The 17113-nt window shown below is 42.1% G+C and overlaps 1 protein-coding gene across 1 annotated transcript in view; it reads left to right on the top strand.

Annotated features, from left to right (window-relative positions):
* maml3 (mastermind-like transcriptional coactivator 3) overlaps nt 1-16477 on the top strand; it is a 169223-nt gene extending 152746 nt beyond the window's left edge. The window contains exons 3-5 of the mRNA XM_058385368.1: nt 6432-6713; nt 9458-9554; nt 12398-16477. Of these exons, the coding sequence (XP_058241351.1) occupies nt 6432-6713; nt 9458-9554; nt 12398-13362 (1344 nt within the window). The 3' untranslated portion in view covers nt 13363-16477. The remainder of the gene's footprint in view (nt 1-6431; nt 6714-9457; nt 9555-12397) is intronic.
* The last annotated feature ends 636 nt before the right edge of the window (nt 16478-17113 follow it).

Here is a 17113-nt window from a genome sequence, read left to right as displayed (position 1 = left end):
ACTCTCTCTCTCTCTCTCTCTCTAAAAAATGCAACAAACTATATTTTTTGGCGAGTGTTACAGTCTCAGGCCCAGTCACACTAGCAATTTGTCACTGAAATGATTTTTCAGTTCCTCTGCTCTCAGCACTTTTGCGTCACAGTGTGAGACACCTCTCAAGCCAGATCTACCGAATTCATGAATCCTCCGCGTGTTATAGTTACATCGTTGACCATTAGCACTGCTGTGTTTTCTGTGCCGACCTCTGAGCAGCCGGTCTCTCTCACACTTCAGCGCAAAAATGGCTTTTAGTAGAGTAGAGGAATGAGAATTTCTGTTTCACCATTAACTCTGGACATCAGTTACTCCTGCAGCGAGACAGGAGGCTGATCAGACGCTGTATCCGTCTTTCACTTCAGAGCTTTTTTCACCGTTTACTCAGTCGACGAGTTAGCAAGAATGCCGAGGTAACTGGGTTTGTGGGTACAACATGGATTCTTATCAAAACAGTAGCTTCCTGCAGCTTCGTAAGCATCTGACTGGATTCAAAACAAATGAAATAAGCGCTAATTATGATACTTCATTGATAACTGATGCTATGTATGCTAGGCTTCCTTCTAGCTTCTGTGGCAGATTAGCAAAGCAAGCTAGCAGACGTCCACTCACCATGCTTTAATTTGTCTTCATCATGGCTCTGTACACGTGTAGGATAGTATAATATAAAAGCAACATTCTAAGCTTCCATTTGGGTCCGAACTGCAGGTACGAAGTAAAGAAACGGCGGAGCACAAGAGCGACCCGGAAGAAGCGTTTGTTTGGATCGGGGTCGTGTCACAGCGGAGCCGTGATGAACCGTAATAAATCATTTGCGCAGAGTTGATAAAATGGCGATTGAAATGCTGCTGCACTTTGGCACCGGAATAGTGGCTTTCTATCAAACGTGACAAAAAAGTTGCCCGCTCGTTATTGTGAATGTAGGATTAGACACAAGCTGGAGCTACGGTTTAGCCACAATAATACACAAATTAATAAACGCATCTTACTCTGTGTGTGTGTGTGTGTGTGTGTGTGTGTATATCAGGGTTGAAGCACAGGTCTAACACCCAATCTACTGTATATGATCTTGTGTGTGTGTGTGTGTGTGGGTATATCAGGGTTGAAGCACTGATCTAACACCCAATCTACTGTATATGATCTTGTGTGTGTGTATCAGGGTTGAAGCACAGGTGTAACACCCAATCTACTGTATATGATCTTGTGTGTGTGTATCAGGGTTGAAGCACAGGTGTAACACCCAATCTACTGTATATGATCTTGTGTGTGTGTATCAGGGTTGAAGCACAGGTGTAACACCCAATCTACTGTATATGATCTTGTGTGTGTGTGTGTATCAGGGTTGAAGCACAGGTGTAACACCCAATCTACTGTATATGATCTTGTGTGTGTGTGTGTGTGGGTATATCAGGGTTGAAGCACAGGTGTAACACCCAATCACCTGTATATGATCTTGTGTGTGTGTGTGTGTGTGTGTGGGTATATCAGGGTTGAAGCACAGGTCTAACACCCAATCACCTGTATATGATCTTGTGTGTGTGTGTGTGTGTGTGGGTATATCAGGGTTGAAGCACTGATCTAACACCCAATCTACTGTATATGATCTTGTGTGTGTGTGTGTGTGTGTGTGTGTGTGTCAGGGTTGAAGCAGTGATCTAACACCCAATCTACTGTATATGATCTTGTGTGTGTGTGTGTAATAGGGTTGAAGCACTGATCTAACACCCAATCACCTGTATATGATCTTGTGTGTGTGTGTGTGTGTGTGTGTGTGTGTATCAGGGTTGAAGCACTGATCTAACACCCAATCTACTGTATATGATCTTGTGTGTGTGTGTGTGTGTGTGTGTATCAGGGTTGAAGCAGTGATCTAACACCCAATCACCTGTATATTATCCCGTGTGTATATATATATAAATGTGTGTGTGTGGGGGGGGTATGAGAGAGTATCACACTGTGGGGTGTGTATTGCTTTGCAGTGAGCAACACTGTGTGTCCACTGTATGAACGACAGACCAGGTGGAGCGAGTGAAAACAAAGAGAAGGGGGGTTTAGTGGGTGCATGGAGGTGAAGAGCGAGAGAAAGAGGCAGAGGAAAGAATAAAAGCGGCACGGCACTTTATTTACACTCCCCCCGTGTCACGCTCTCTCTCTCTCTCTCTCTCTCTCTCACTCTCTCCCTCCCTGTCTCTCTCTCCCTCCCTCCCTCCCTCCCTCCTGTGTGTGTGTGCGCGCTAGAGGCTGCCGCCCGCCGTCGTCCATCATGGCTCCTATGAGCACCATCTGCTCAACATTACAGCCGCTGTTGCCTGGCTACCTGCTCTCTCGCTCTCTCTCTCTCTCTCTCTCTCTCTCTCTCTCTCTCTCATTCCTTGATCCCTATATTTCTCTACTTTCCTCTCTTTCGCTTCTGTATCATTTCTGGTTATCATTTCTGTTTTCTCTCTGCTATCCTTTTTACTCCTTTTTTTTCTCCTCTCCGTTTTGTATACACTCCTTTTTTTTTTTTGTTCCCTCTTCTTCAAATGTTATTTTTTAAATTTCTGTTTCTCTCTCTCTCTCTCTCTCTCTTGCCTGGATTCTCTCTTTTTCTACCTCTTTCTGTTCCTCTCCTCTTTCAGCTTGTTATTTCCCCCTCATCAATTTTTTTTTCCCAGATATTCGTTCATTTCTCTACTTCACCTCCTCATTCAGTCTCCTCTTCTACATATAAACACACAGCTATCCTTTTCTAGTTATGTATCTCTCTATTTCTCTCTCCTTTCTCTCGATCTTTTTAGTTTTGGATCGTTTTTCTTTCTCTCCAGCTTTCCCTCGGCTCTTTCTCCGTCCCCTTTTTATTTTCTCCCCTGCTCTCCATCAGGTCTTTATTTATTGCTTCCTCTCTCTCTCTCTCTCTCTCTCTCTTTTCTCTTCTTCAGCTCAATATTGCTCGTCTTTCTCATTTCTCTACCTTCCGCGTCTCTCTCTCGTTCGCTCTCAAGACACATTACGGAGCAGGCAGGAAGAGGGCGATGTATATTACAGCACTCGTGATTAAGCCGTCGAGTGTGAGGAGGGGAGGAGGGAGCAGAGAGAGAGAGAGAGAGAGAGAGAGCACGCAAGTGAAGGAGAGATAGAGAGGTAGAGAGGAAAGTACGGATGACAGAGTTTGGGTTGTAAAAGAGGAAGTGGGGGTGTGGGGACAGAGATAAGCAGCGATATTGAGGGAGAGACTCGGAGAAAAGCGAGAAGGCGTGCATGACTGCCAGATAGGCATGGAGGTGGGAGAAACAGAGATATGACGATTCAGAGAGAGAGAGAGAGTGGATAGAGCAACGCTGCCCTCATCTGTCCACGCACACACACACACACACACACACACTCTCCTGCTGCTCTGCGCTCGTTTTGTCAGCCTGGCTGGTTAAGTGAGGAGATCCTGCAGCCTCGGTGGAGGTTTTCACGTATCAATCACTAGACGAATCTGAACCGTCTGCTTTTAGAGGCAGAAAAGAGGGAGAGGGAGTTAGAGCACAGCCGATAGATCAATACAGCAAAAAGCAAACACACACACACACACACACACAAACATGCAACATGGAAGCCCACTGTTCTTATTATGTCAACTTTCTTCCTGCACTCGGCACATTAACGCTTGTAACATGTTTATGACCGTGTTATAAAGTAGTAATTAACAGAATAAACCGTCTTCCACAGCGGTGGGCATTGATTTCTTCAAGTAGCGTTCTTCTTAACCAGCTACAGTCGTCTGATGTCATCAGTAGGAACCTCCTATTCATCAGCACCAGGAAAAATTCCCGCCACAATTATTTATCGATGCAATGAGCAAAATGAAGCTGCACCTTTTTTTATGATTTATTGCACTGAGTCTAAAACTGCCTTATACTGGTTTCCCTAATCTATTGCAGTGCATTATGGGATATCAGTAGTGTGTCCGATACACACCGGGTTTTTAGGAATGATTTAATGCTGCACTGTATAGCGAGTTGGGTGTGAGTTCTTGTATAAAGCTTTTATTTCTATATTAAAGCATTTTGCCATAGATTACTGATCAGAGAGTGTTGTGTTCAAATCCCAGGGCCATCAAACTGCCAGTGCTGGACCCCTTGTATAAGGCCCTTGACCCTGACCTCATCAATGGTATATATATGAGATAAATATAAGTCGCTTTGGATGACGGTGTCTGCTATATGTTGGAAATGTAAATGAATTTGTAGTTTTGTCTCTATGCTGAGCCGTACCTAGCTGAGCTCATGCTAATTAGCTACACATAAAAACACACTACAGGCTTTAAATGCAAACTCTGAAACACATTAAGAATGTTTATATTGATATCTGTTTGTTGCTTTGGTGGCTGGCTCTGTATTCTCGTAAACCTGATGCCCCTCTGATGTCACAGGGCGACGTTACTATTACTAGCACACAATGCTAATCCAGCTAGGCCAGCTTGTTAAAGAAACCATTTCGAACGTCTGAAGATCACATATCGATTATAAATATTGGGTGTACATCATTTACATGGATTTAAATGGCTGTCTGCAGGAAACGTTTCAAAAATTTTCAGAAAGTGAAATGCAACACATCAGTAGGAGGAGTCAGGATGAGATCAGGAGAAAAGTGATTGGTTAAAAGGTGCAGGGAATTCCTGCCCCGTCGGTTCAGGCTCAGATGTTGTCCTACTTAAAGAAATTGTGTTCATTGTTCAGGCAGGCATTACTGCATGGTGTTTACGTGTAATTTCATCAGCGAGCTGCAAATTTAATCAAATGCCTTCACTACAAAAAGCCACCTAATACTCGCTAGCATGCTGCTGGATAGCTAGTTAATGTCAGACGGACACACTGCTCAAGCCAGCATGCATCATTATTGTTTAGTTAAAGCCTGTAAAGCAGAACATTTTGTCTCTATATTGGGAATATACGCTATTTGGCCTTCGGGCTCCTTCGACTCACATTTTGTGGTATTAAAGCTCACTTTCTATCATACCAAAGGAGAATAAATTGAGTATTGAAGACATGACTGTAGACATGGCTTTACCAAATGAGTAATCCATCTATAATTAAAAATATTAGATGTAAAGAGGTGTTGCCTTAACGTTCTGTCGTCCTCAGGCAAGGTGTGCATAAATCTAACCAAACAGCACATATGGGTGCTAGGATACAACACTTAATTTAATCAGATGCTGGTTGGTTCAAGTGTTGATTAACTTTCTGTAACAGGAGTTCTGGCTGCAAGGCAAGTCACAGGTATATATTAATGCACTCGTTCTTATCGAATCAACTTGAGAGGCGACCTGGTGGACATTTCACATCAATGGATTAAAAACGTGTGATTAATTGTTGTTTTGTTTTTTTTTTCTTTTGTGGCTAGCCTCACGCCTCCAGCGTTGAGGGTTCGATTTCCACCTCCACCGTGTGTGTGTGTGGAGTGTGCATGTTCTCTCCATGACTCAGGGGTTTCCTCTGGATTCTCTAGTTTCCTTCTCCAGTCCAAAGACATGCGCTGTAGGCTGATTGGCATCTCTAGATTGTCTTGTAATGACCTCCTGTGTGTCCGAACTTCCCCTTCCATTCCTCCAGAGGGAACCCTTGCCGGACAGGCAACTGCACTATTGGTTTACACTGCACTTCTGGATCACACTTACTTCTGGGTTCTACTAAATAAACACGTTCATTTCACACAGGATCCTCGCGAAGTACTGTTAGTTTTTGCTGCAATTCCAATCCATGAGTTTTCCATTGTTAGTTCTGCCTCATTGTTCTTGAGTGTTTTCTGGTTTTTGCTTTTTAGATTGTGTTTTTCTGGTTTGTTTTCCCCACTGTCTGTCTATTCTGGTTTTGATCTTTTGATCTTTGCTTCTGACTATTCCTTAAATGTCCATAGTCTGTTAATGGGTGTGTATGTGCCCTAAGATAGACTAGCATCATGTCCAGGGTGTTCTCTGCCCTGAGTCTACTGGGATGGGCTTCAGGTTCCCTGTGACCCAGTAAGATAAGTAGTGGGATGGATGGATGGATGGAAACCTTCTGGTGTATCTAAATATCTGATTTAAATGGGTTTTTTTTATCCCAGAATGAGCCAAACCATCATGTCTGTAAAAAAGGTCTTCGTGTTCTTTAGAGGAAAAGCATACATTTGTCTCGTGTTTATTAAAATGGACCATTTTGACCCAAAATGCATCCAGGTGTTAAAAGTTGGTGGAAGTTTATCTTACTTGAATGTTTGACTTTGGTGTGACTCCGTAATTGGTATATCTTTTCAGTCTCAAGACATCCTGACCTTATTCAGCTGAATGAATCTTCCAGTTTTAGCATCTTTTTCTCTTTTCACTGGTTGCGTTTTCTGTTCCTGAGCTTTTTCGTGGAGTTCTTATCATGCTTCTCTTTCTTCTATTCCAGGAGCAGGGCATGGTCGGGATGCCACGCCAGGCCGGAGGTGTCCAACCCCCTCACGGAGGTCCGGGAGGCGTGCCCTCGGCCGGTCCTAACGGGCCGGGGCCAGGTGGTTACCTGGGCAACCAGCAGCAGCAGCAACAGCAGCAGCAGCAAGCAGCCATGATGAAGCAAATGATGGCTATGGAACAGGAGAAGAGGGTTCAGCTTCAACTGATGGAGCAGCAGAAAGTTCAGCTCCTGCGGGAACAGAGACAGCAACAACATCACCACCTACTGGCAGAGCAGGTATGCGCATCTTCAACTCCCACAGACAGCCATGTTTCCTCAGATCTCCTTCAGTGTCAAAACATACCTCCAAAACTCCAAGTAAAGGATTTGAGCACTGTCATAAATCAGAATTAAACAGGTTTCTGGTATTTCCATCATGCTGCAGGAACTGTGACTGCAATATGGCACAAAAAGTACAAGAACATCATGAACATGAAGAAGGTTGAGATTAATGTTGTATTAGTTTTTATGGTTGTCATGAGAAGCAGGTCAATAGAATTGTTTACAAAATGCACACTTGTACATTTTTGCACAGCACTTTTGTATGTGTTGCAAAAACGTACAGGTAAAATTAATGTTATGTTCTGAAGTGTGGAATTGACCAATCAGCAATGTTCACTTAAGTAAAGCATGTATAAATGTGCTTAAATACTACAACCCAAAAACTAAAATCAGCTCTGGTTCCTTTTAATGGAAATGTGCTTTGAGCTCCTGAAGGGGTTCCTGGCCATTTCTGACTAGAGAACTTTCCCTAATCATATCAGATAAACACTAATCATCCATTTTGGCTGATTAAATACCTGCAGAAATGAGCAGGTGTCCACTGTTAATCGTGTGGCAGCAGCTCAAAGCGTAAAATCATACAGATACAGGTTCAGTTAATGCTCACATCAAACATCACAATGGGGGAAAAGTGTGATCATGATGACTTTGATTGTGGCATGGTGGTTGGTGCCAGATGGGCTGGTTTGAGTATTTCAGAAACTGCTGATCTCCTGGGATTTTCACACACAGCAGTCTCTAGAGTTCATACAGAACGGTAGGAAAAAGCACTGAGAGCGACAGTTCTATGGGTGGAAACACCATGTTGATAAGAAATGTCAGAAGAAAACAGACAAATTGGTTTGAGTCGCCGGAAAAGATACAGTAACTCTAATAATCACTCTTTTTAATTATGGTGAGCGAAAAAGCATCTCAAAACATTAGTGCACCTTGATGATGGTGGATGAGCTGCAAGAGCAGGAGAACATATCAGGGTCCACTCCTGATAGCCAAGAACAAGAGTCTGAGGCTAAAATGGACAGTTGAAGTAGGGGGAAAATTACCTGGCCTATTTCCAGTTTATTAGTCAGTGTCCATGATAGCCTCAGACTCTTGTTCTTGGCGGTCAGGAGTGGAACCTGATGTGTTCTTCTGCTCTTGTAGCTCATCCACCTCAAGATTCGATGCAATCTGAAATGCTTTTCTGATCACCACAGTTGTAAAGAGTGATTATATGAGTTTCTATAGATTCCTGTCTTTCAGACCAGTCTGGTCCTTCACCTCTGATCTGTCTGGCTGTTTCAGTCTGCACACACAGGATGTTTTTTGGTTTTCACACCATTCTGTGTAAACTCTACAGACTATACTCGAACCACCCCCTCTGGCACCAACAGCTATGCCATGCTTATGTTTTCCCCCATTCTGATGTTTGATGTGAAGATTAACTGAAGCTCTTGACCTGTATCTGTATAATTTTATAAATTGTGGTGATGCCACATGATTGGTTGACCAGATAATAACACAAATGAGTAGATGGACAATATTTCACCATTCAACCAGGTTATTTTTGTTCCTATACACTCACTGGCCACTAGTAGGAACACCGTCCACCTGCGCATAAATTTATACCATTAAGCAGTCAGGCGGCAGAATACAGTGCATACTGTGCATACAGTCATAGAGATACAGGTCCGATATTAAGGCCAGTGGACTTGCTATAAGCTGCTTGAAGACGATTTCCGCTCCAGACTAGTGACTTTCATCTGGTTTGTTGAACAGCCGAGGAAGCAGCTTGGTAGTGACGCTGTCTTGTGATGTTTTAGCTCTGATCTACAGTAAAATTGATTCATATTGATATATTAGTAATGAGGTTAAAGCCCTCAAAGCAAAAGAAGGAACAGGACTGACCAGTGAAAACGCACAGGTACAAAGGGTTTAGCTCTGGGTTACAGAATAGTTCATATTTTAATAATTTGGTATGCAGATACACGGTACATATTACATCAAAGCAGACTGTCTGCACTTTAGCCTCATAGTCTGGTCCAGTTTAGATCCAGTCTCCTGAAATACACAACAGAAATGTTAGTGTACAAACCCTTGCAGTGCAGCTGATCTACAGAAAAGACTGATTGGAATATTGTTGGAATATTTATGTCTACATTTCCTTATTTCTACTGCTTGTGTTTTGCATATTTTATCCCTAAATACACCCAAATGACTATTTTTATTGTATGTTGGTAATGTTTTAACAAAAAGACCATCCACTTAAGCACACTTAAATTGAGACAGATCAAAGTAATGTGTTAGCGAATGCGTACACACACTCACACACACACACACACACACACTCAAACACACACACACCACCTGCTGTTTTAATTTCCTCTCTCTTCTGTCTCAGAGAAAACGCTGCTAAAGAGACTCTTAACTGATATTGGACGATGATCACACGTCTCTGTCTTCTGGGGAGAAAAAAAATTGTTCTGTTTTGCCCACCAACACAGCACACACTTACAGAAACGCACAAATAAAATTAGCACACTTCTCCAAGGATCCGTACCATTTCCCTGCATTTATAATATCGTTATTGTTGAAGCTTTTCTCTCACATGACCCCACCTGTTCCTCTTTCCTCTTTTGTGCACTTTAATCTGTAACTGCAGTTGTGGAAGTGTGTACTCGAAGCGTGTGTGCACTGACTCTGTGTGTGTTTGTTTGCAGTTACAGCAGCAGCAACAGCAGCAACAGCAACAGCAGCATCTCCCGAGGCAGATGAGTCAAGCACAGAGAAACCCGTATCCTCTCCAACAGTTTCAGGGTAAGAAACAAAGACACACAGTTACACAACTCCATTCGTTTTATTTCATCCATTGTCACTTAACATGCATATATACTCACTTCAGGGTGTTTAGTAGATTAACTCCACAGAGATAAAGAGCAAGCGTATATTAGAATGCTAAAAATCTTTTAAGATATCCAATTCATTGTAAAATGACTTGAAAACACCTTGAATTTGAATTCCTATCATCATTATATTGTATTATACAAACTACAGAAAGTGAAGACTTTCACTTTCAGTCAGTTTTTCAAAGTAATTCGCAAAGAAACGGTGCCATTTTGTCCTGAATTTGAGTGTTTCAGATTTAGCAACATTATTCATTGATTTCATTGACCTAAATTACGTGCACCGTCTTCACTTCCTCACACAGAAAAGCCCATGCTGAGGACAAACTGGTTATCCATGTACCATACTACATGTGCTCACTACACAGGGCATAACAAACAACCTATTTCATTTACTATAAGACCAACAGAATAGTCTACTATTTGAGAAAAGCAGAGAGACTCATGTTAAGTGCCAATTGGAAATGAACTACTTTCATGTAATGCTACTGTTAGTACAGATACTGTTTTAATATTTGGTTTGAACCAAATGCATTTTACTCTGCACCTTTTCACTATATCAGAGAAGGTCATTTCCTTGTGACATACTTGAGTAACATGACGTTGGAATTGGGAAGTTGGTTCTGTGTGTGGCAGAGTTTGCTTATTTCACTCTTCTCACAGCAGATCATTCACTCTTAGACTCCAAATTACTACTTTGTCAAGTGCACCGACTGCTCCTGCCTCCTCCTGAGCTAATGAGAGAGCTCACACACACACTCGCGCACACACACTGGCACTCCTACTCTCTTAACACATAGACGAGCATTCATGCACGCATTCAAGCACACGAGGATTATGTACAGAAGAAAACACATCGGCAAAACTGTATAAAATAAAGTAAAGCACATCCCCACACACACACACAACTTATATACACAAACACACACGCACACTCTGATGGGAAGTGTGTCTATTGATTGTTCTGTCACGTTGCCATGGAAACCATGTTAGATGTAGATCCGATGGGAAATACCCTCTTAGTCAGAGCCATCAGTGGGAATGGGACCTGGGGAGCGTGTGTCTCACATTAGACATGTTCAGGTTTGTTGAACGTGGCACAATGTTCAAGTCAGCTGCAAATGAGCATTTTTTTGTCCAGTCTTCACCATGTAATAAGGGTAGGCTTTAGAGTAAAGTTACACTGACTGCAGTGTCTAAAATCTGGACTAATGTTATTATACACTGCAGGAATAATCAAACCAGAACACGTAATACAGTTTTGGACCACGTTTACACTAGGAGAGTTTTGGGGTGTGTGTATCTATCCTCCTGAGACAAGATGACTGCAGTGCATCTCTGTATGTGATCAATGATCTGATGTATGAAACCAGACCAATGACTTTTGATTATGGTTTGGTGTGATTATTGTGTAAACAGTTCAAAGTGTCCAGTTTAAGGATTGAGAGGCCATGCCTACTTAGCTAGGACTGACAGGCACAGAGGCCATGCCTCCTTCTCTGGCACTGACTGCTACATTACATTTCATTGTATACATTACAGCACAGTGAAATTCTTTCTTCACATATCCCAGCTTTGGGTCACCCATGATACAGTACCCCTGGTGTAGAGTGGGATGAGGGTCTTGTTCAGGGGCCAAACGGTGGCAGAACATTTAGACGTTCCGATCAACAACCCAGAACCTTATACACCACTGGTATGCCTCAGTCACTGGGACTGTTAAGTAAAGACGCCCATCATCCTTCACTGCAACTAACCACATTGACTGAGACTGAGGTTACAGAGGCCACGCTTCTTTCATTTGGACATTAGCCAGTGTGGTCAGGATTGTAAAAGACTAGCCAGTTTGAAAACCATTCATAATGACAGCCCACTGAATATAGTATTTAATACAAGCAAAATCTTAAGTTTTAAGATGTTTGTCTTGTTGATATCATTTTGTCACTCTCTTGAGCTCAATTCACTTAACTCCTTTTAACCTGCTTAGCTCTCAAGACCTAAGTCCTAACATTCCACACCCATGTGACTACATACCCTGGCTGTTTGTACTGTAGTTCCTGAAAAATACTCTTGAAGACAAATAAGTGAATAATAAGCTGGGATTTAACATCACATCACACCTCCATTTAGTAGAATACATCAATAAAACAAACACAAATACACCCATACCTACTGTCTGTCTCTCTCTCTCTCTCTCTCTCCCTCTCCCTCCCTCTCTCCCTCCCCTACAGTGGTGATAGTGGAGCTATCACTAGGCTCAATTCCAGCCGTGTGCTCAATCCCCTCAGCATCCTCTCTTCAAAACATCAGCTGCCTCTGTTTGCTTGTTTGATTGTTTATTTCTTTATATATTTATTGGCAGCACTGAACTTTCTCCCTCACATTGCCTGTTGTCATGGCAACTTGCCCTCCTCCCAAATTTCCCTGCACAATTTCAGTCTGCACTGGAATGGACTATCAGGATTGATGGAGCCTTTCCAAATGAATAGCGAAGCACCATGCATCGCATTACACGGCTGCGCTGCTGATTTGCCATGCATGTGCCTTTGCGTTTCATGCAGAGTTGAATTACCAGTCTTGGTTTTCTGTTTCTTTACTTATTGAGGAATTTTACACATTGCTAAGCATTTATAGTTTTATACAGTTGAGCTTTAATTGGACCCCAGGAGCTTTCAATTCAGAGTTAGTGATATTTGGTTGAAGTATTAATGTAATATTCTTCTAAACATGATCTAATGTTTTTCTGTGCTTGGGTAGGCACACAGCAAGAGATGGCGGCGAGGAACCAGGCACTTCAGAGCATGAGGAACGCTCGCCTCCTACAGCAGCAGCAGCAGAATCAAGGCATGCTACAGATGGCACCAGTTCAGAACCCTGGTCCCATGCCCACTCAGGGCGAGATGGGCATGGCCTATGGAAGCCAGGCAGGTACGCAGGCAGCCATGTACCAGGGCATGAACTCGGGGATGGGTCCAATGCTCCAGCCACAGCATCACCCCAACCAGGCTGGTATGGCCATGACACAGAGACCTGCGGGCACGGGCGGCCAGGGAATGGTGGGAGGCGGAGCAGGAAGCGGATATGGGCAGGGCATGATGATGAACCCTGCCCTCTCTCAACAGCAGATGAAGCAGGCTGGGCAGCCAATGGCCAAAGCCCAAGCTCAGAGACTGCAAAGCATGATGGGAGCCGGAGGTCAGGGATGGCCCCAGCAGCAGCAGCAGAATATGCAGGCCATGAGTGGAAGGACTACAAACGACATGGTGGCATTTAACAGTAACCCTGCGTATGCCATGCAAGGTGGGCAGCCACCAAGGATGCCCAAGCAGCATTTCAGCCAAGGGATGGGTGGCCAGGGTATGGTAGACCCTCGGGCCATAAACCCAGCAAGCATGGGTGGACCCATGATGCCTCACATGGCAGGCCAACCAAGGACCAATCAGCCACGGGGAATGGCAATGTCGGGTATGGGTCAGGCTGTGCCCAACATGGCTGCTTTCGGACAGGGCTCCACGCAGGCCATGGCAGGGGCAGGACCAGGTGGAGCAGCCTATATGACAAGTGGACAGACACAAGGCTACCAACGGACATCAAGTCAAGACTTGGGTTACGGTTATGCTGGCCAATCGGGAACCGGGACTGGGGTCTCGTTTGGCCTGTCAGACAGTGCGGAGCTGGACTCAACGGACGGTTGGATGGAGGAATTTTTCCCCAGCCAATAGCCAATGTGGATTATTGTGTGGGGGAATGGGGACCTTTGAAATGGACCAGAAAAGTGTTTTTTTGTTTTTTCTTTTCCTAAAAGAAAAATGAAAATCATTTCTAGACGGCGTGTTTGTTTTTGGTTTTGTTTTTTAAAATTTTTTGTTTATTGCTTCCATTTAATATAATGGGAAAATGATTACATGTTGTGTATTGTATGTGTGATGTCACTATATTTAAACCAACAATCTCTAAGATCTGATTCTAGCTAGAAGCCAAGTCTCTTTAGACTTCGTCTCGCGCCCTTCGTCATCTTTTCTTCGTCATCTTTTCCAGACTTTTTCTAGGAACGACCGTGTAAAACCTAAATTAATTGTGAAATAGAAAGATTTTTTTGCCCAGTGTTTAGATCAGATGTTGGTTTTTACTCTCAACTCTGTCTGTTTAGTCAATAATGAAATCTGAAATGTGTGAGAGAGAGTTTGTAAAAAAAAAAAAAAAAAAAAACGGGAAAAAAAAAATAACGAAAAAAAAATAAAACAGCACCGTCACATCACCAACCGTTCCCTTTTGCTCTGATAGTTGATTCAAATAGCCAGCAGTTCCACGTCCACTGCGTTCTCTCCGCAAACATCATCGCTAAACACCTCGGTCTTTACTCTCAGCACATGCATCATCAGTGTTTGTGTGCTTTAACTAATCGAAGAGACTTGGCAGCTACAAATTTGTCTCTCCACCTAAAATCTGAGGGCTGGAGAACATTATGTTTTCTCGAAAGTCATATGGCAGCTAGGAACACAAGCATGGCGTCGTCTCCCACATGGGCCAGAAACACACAGTCCTCTAAAGCAACGTGCAGCCAAACACACATTTTAGATCCAACCTTGGAAAGTAACAGCTTCCACCAGTGACTTGTGGCAGTTAGAAAGGCTTTCACATCGCAGTGGGAAAACAGGAATGATCACTTGTCTTGATGGCTTTCTACGTTCTGGAAGAAAAAAAAACAATACACATCAAATCATTTGAAAGATAACACATGGACTTTCTTTCTTTTATTCATTCACCAGACGCTTTTATCCGAAGCATAAAGCTGAGCGTTAAAGAAATAAAGAGCTTGGGTAGTAGAGCTGATCAGCTTGATAAACTGCAATCTGATCTTAGGTATCAGATTAATACATTTCCACAACCTTTGAATGGAATAGTTCGTGTAAAACAAGCTCTTAACGTGTTTCGTTCTGTCGGGTTATGACGCAGCGTCGCCGCCTGCCTTCATTCAGAGCAGAAAGCCATCGGTTACTTTACTGTCAGTACCTTCTTTATGGCCAACCTGCGAAGGGAGAAAAGACTGTTTGGAGATGACATGGTCCATGAAGGCTATATTCATAAAACTTTATAACTGTGCTTATAATGCTTCGTAAATTTGGTAACGATTGTATTTGTAAGTAACTCTAGTAATGTCTGATAACAGCTGTCTGTCATTGCTCTTTGTTGTAAGTTTAGGTTTTGGGACTACTGTAAACTTAAGAATGTCATGGAAATAAAATTTCAATGTAGTTACAGAGCAGGTTAAAGACCAACTATAGATTAAAAGTTAATAACAGTGCGTCTATCGCAAAGACAAATATTTCGCACTAAATGATGACGAGACAACGACGTAATGATTTAAATCGATCCTGAGCTCGGGTTACTGTCTAGGTGGTGCCTTGCATGCAGGTTCCTTTCTGATTCTCGAATACCTCCATCCTCCCAAAAACATAGATCAGCTACTCTAAATTACCCCTAGTGTTTAGACAGACTGGCGTCCCATCCTTGACCCTGACCAGGATTAAATGGTTACTGAAACATGAATTAATGAATCAATACTAATAACTCATTTTCACAGTAATGCCATTTTAAGCCTCGTGTTTTCGCCTTCCACTGCTTGGATAAATAACATTTAAAGGCTAGTGACAATAATTTGAAAAGGAATTGAAAATAAATTCCCCCTGCTAATAACAATGCCACGTTTTCACTATTACAACAGATTATCTAAGCGATCATCAGCGGTCCTGCTCATCACAGATTCATAATTAATATCAATTTAGTAAAACAGTCATTTATTCAGGAAGTGTTGGAGTTAATAACAACGCTTATAAATATTTATCCAATTCCTACCATCATAAGCACAGTTACGATGATTTATGAATATGAATTCCGAGTGTTTGGTTTTGTTTTTTTTTTCTTTACTGATGTTAAAATGTCAGAAATCAAAACGGAAAAAACAAAACACTTATTCAGTGACCTATATTAAGTCTTTCAATCTCTCCTGATTGTTTTAAGTCTCTGAGGAATGTACTATGACGAGTGCGTCTATTTTCGTTACATGTCATTGTTGTTATCTGAAGGAGGAACCTTTCAGGACGGTGAAAGTGTAACAGTATTGCTCTTACTATTGTAATAACCGTGATCAGGGAGGTATGGCTCACTCTCTCCATCCTCTTCCTCCTCCCCCTCATATCTCAACTTCTCCGGGACCAAGTCACACACGCAACGTATCGTTCGTTCTGTCCGTCATTTCCGTCAGTCATCGATGTTGTTGTCTTTTCAGCTTTTATTTTGTACTGGTGCTGATTATATATATATATGTGATTGGAAAAAAAAAAAAGATTCTATATAAATATTATATATATATATATATAAATATATAAATATATGAGAATGGCTATATGTAAATATGTTTCTACTGCTTTAAATACACCAGAAAAAAAATGTGTCTCTACTTTCTGTAAAGATATAACTGTTTAAGATAGAGTATTTTTATTTCTTTTCTTTCTTTTTGTTTTTTTTTTTTCCTTTCCACTTTTAAACTCATCCCGAGCTATACCATTGCACTTCAGACAATGTCTTACTACTAATGGGTAATGTAAACTTTCTCCGATTTTTATTTCGAAGGGATTTTAATTCTCTAGTTGGAGAATTTCGAGCTGTACCTAATGCAGTGCTTCTACTTTCTTCCCTTGTACATAGTTACGAAAAATGTTAACACCAGAGACTTACAAAAAGGAAGAAGTTTTGTTTTGTTTTTTTTGTTTGTTTGTTTGTTTGTTTTTCAGAAAAATACAATAAAGAGAGAGTTTTCTCGCTGATCCTATTAAATGCAATGTGCTCTCCTTGACTTGTTCCTCCTGCAGCCGAAAAGCTTGGGAATATGAATGGAAGGAAAATAAAAAGAAAATAGGGAAAAATGGCGAATGATAAAGAGAGAGAGAGAGAGACGGAGAAAGAGAGAGAGACAGAGTGCGTGAGTGAAAGAGAGAGACGTCTGGCCTGTTTTAAAATGTAAAAAAGCAGACAGATTAGTTTTAAGGTCAAGTAATCTTGATAAATGCCGTTATATTTTAATTATGTAACGCTGCTGATACCAAGCTATGACATTTTAAAATTTGGAGCCATTTAATAACATTTCAGAAAGTCTGAGAAGTTTGAGCTTTTAATATTACTTCTTACTTTCATCTAAAGAAGACGTACCTATTGGTCCAGCAGCAGGATCCCGCTCTCACCTCAGGTTTGCTTCCTGGGCATAGAACCGACCCAGACGATGAGGGGTTAACTCTCAGTGTCAGTCCCAAGCCTGGATAAAATGGGAGGGTTGCATCGAGAAGGGCTTCCTGCGTAAAACTTGTGCCAAAATCGAACAAGCAGCTCGGATACTCGGCTACGGCGACCCTGAACAGGGAGCAGCCGGAAGAACAACAACTTTGATCTAAGACGACCTTATATCCTTCCAAAGGT

The sequence above is a fragment of the Hemibagrus wyckioides genome, linkage group LG03 (assembly GCF_019097595.1).
Source record: "Hemibagrus wyckioides isolate EC202008001 linkage group LG03, SWU_Hwy_1.0, whole genome shotgun sequence".
Lineage (NCBI taxonomy): Eukaryota > Metazoa > Chordata > Actinopteri > Siluriformes > Bagridae > Hemibagrus > Hemibagrus wyckioides.
The sequence above is the reverse complement of the archived record's forward strand: the minus strand, read 5'-3'. Positions and strand labels throughout refer to the sequence as shown.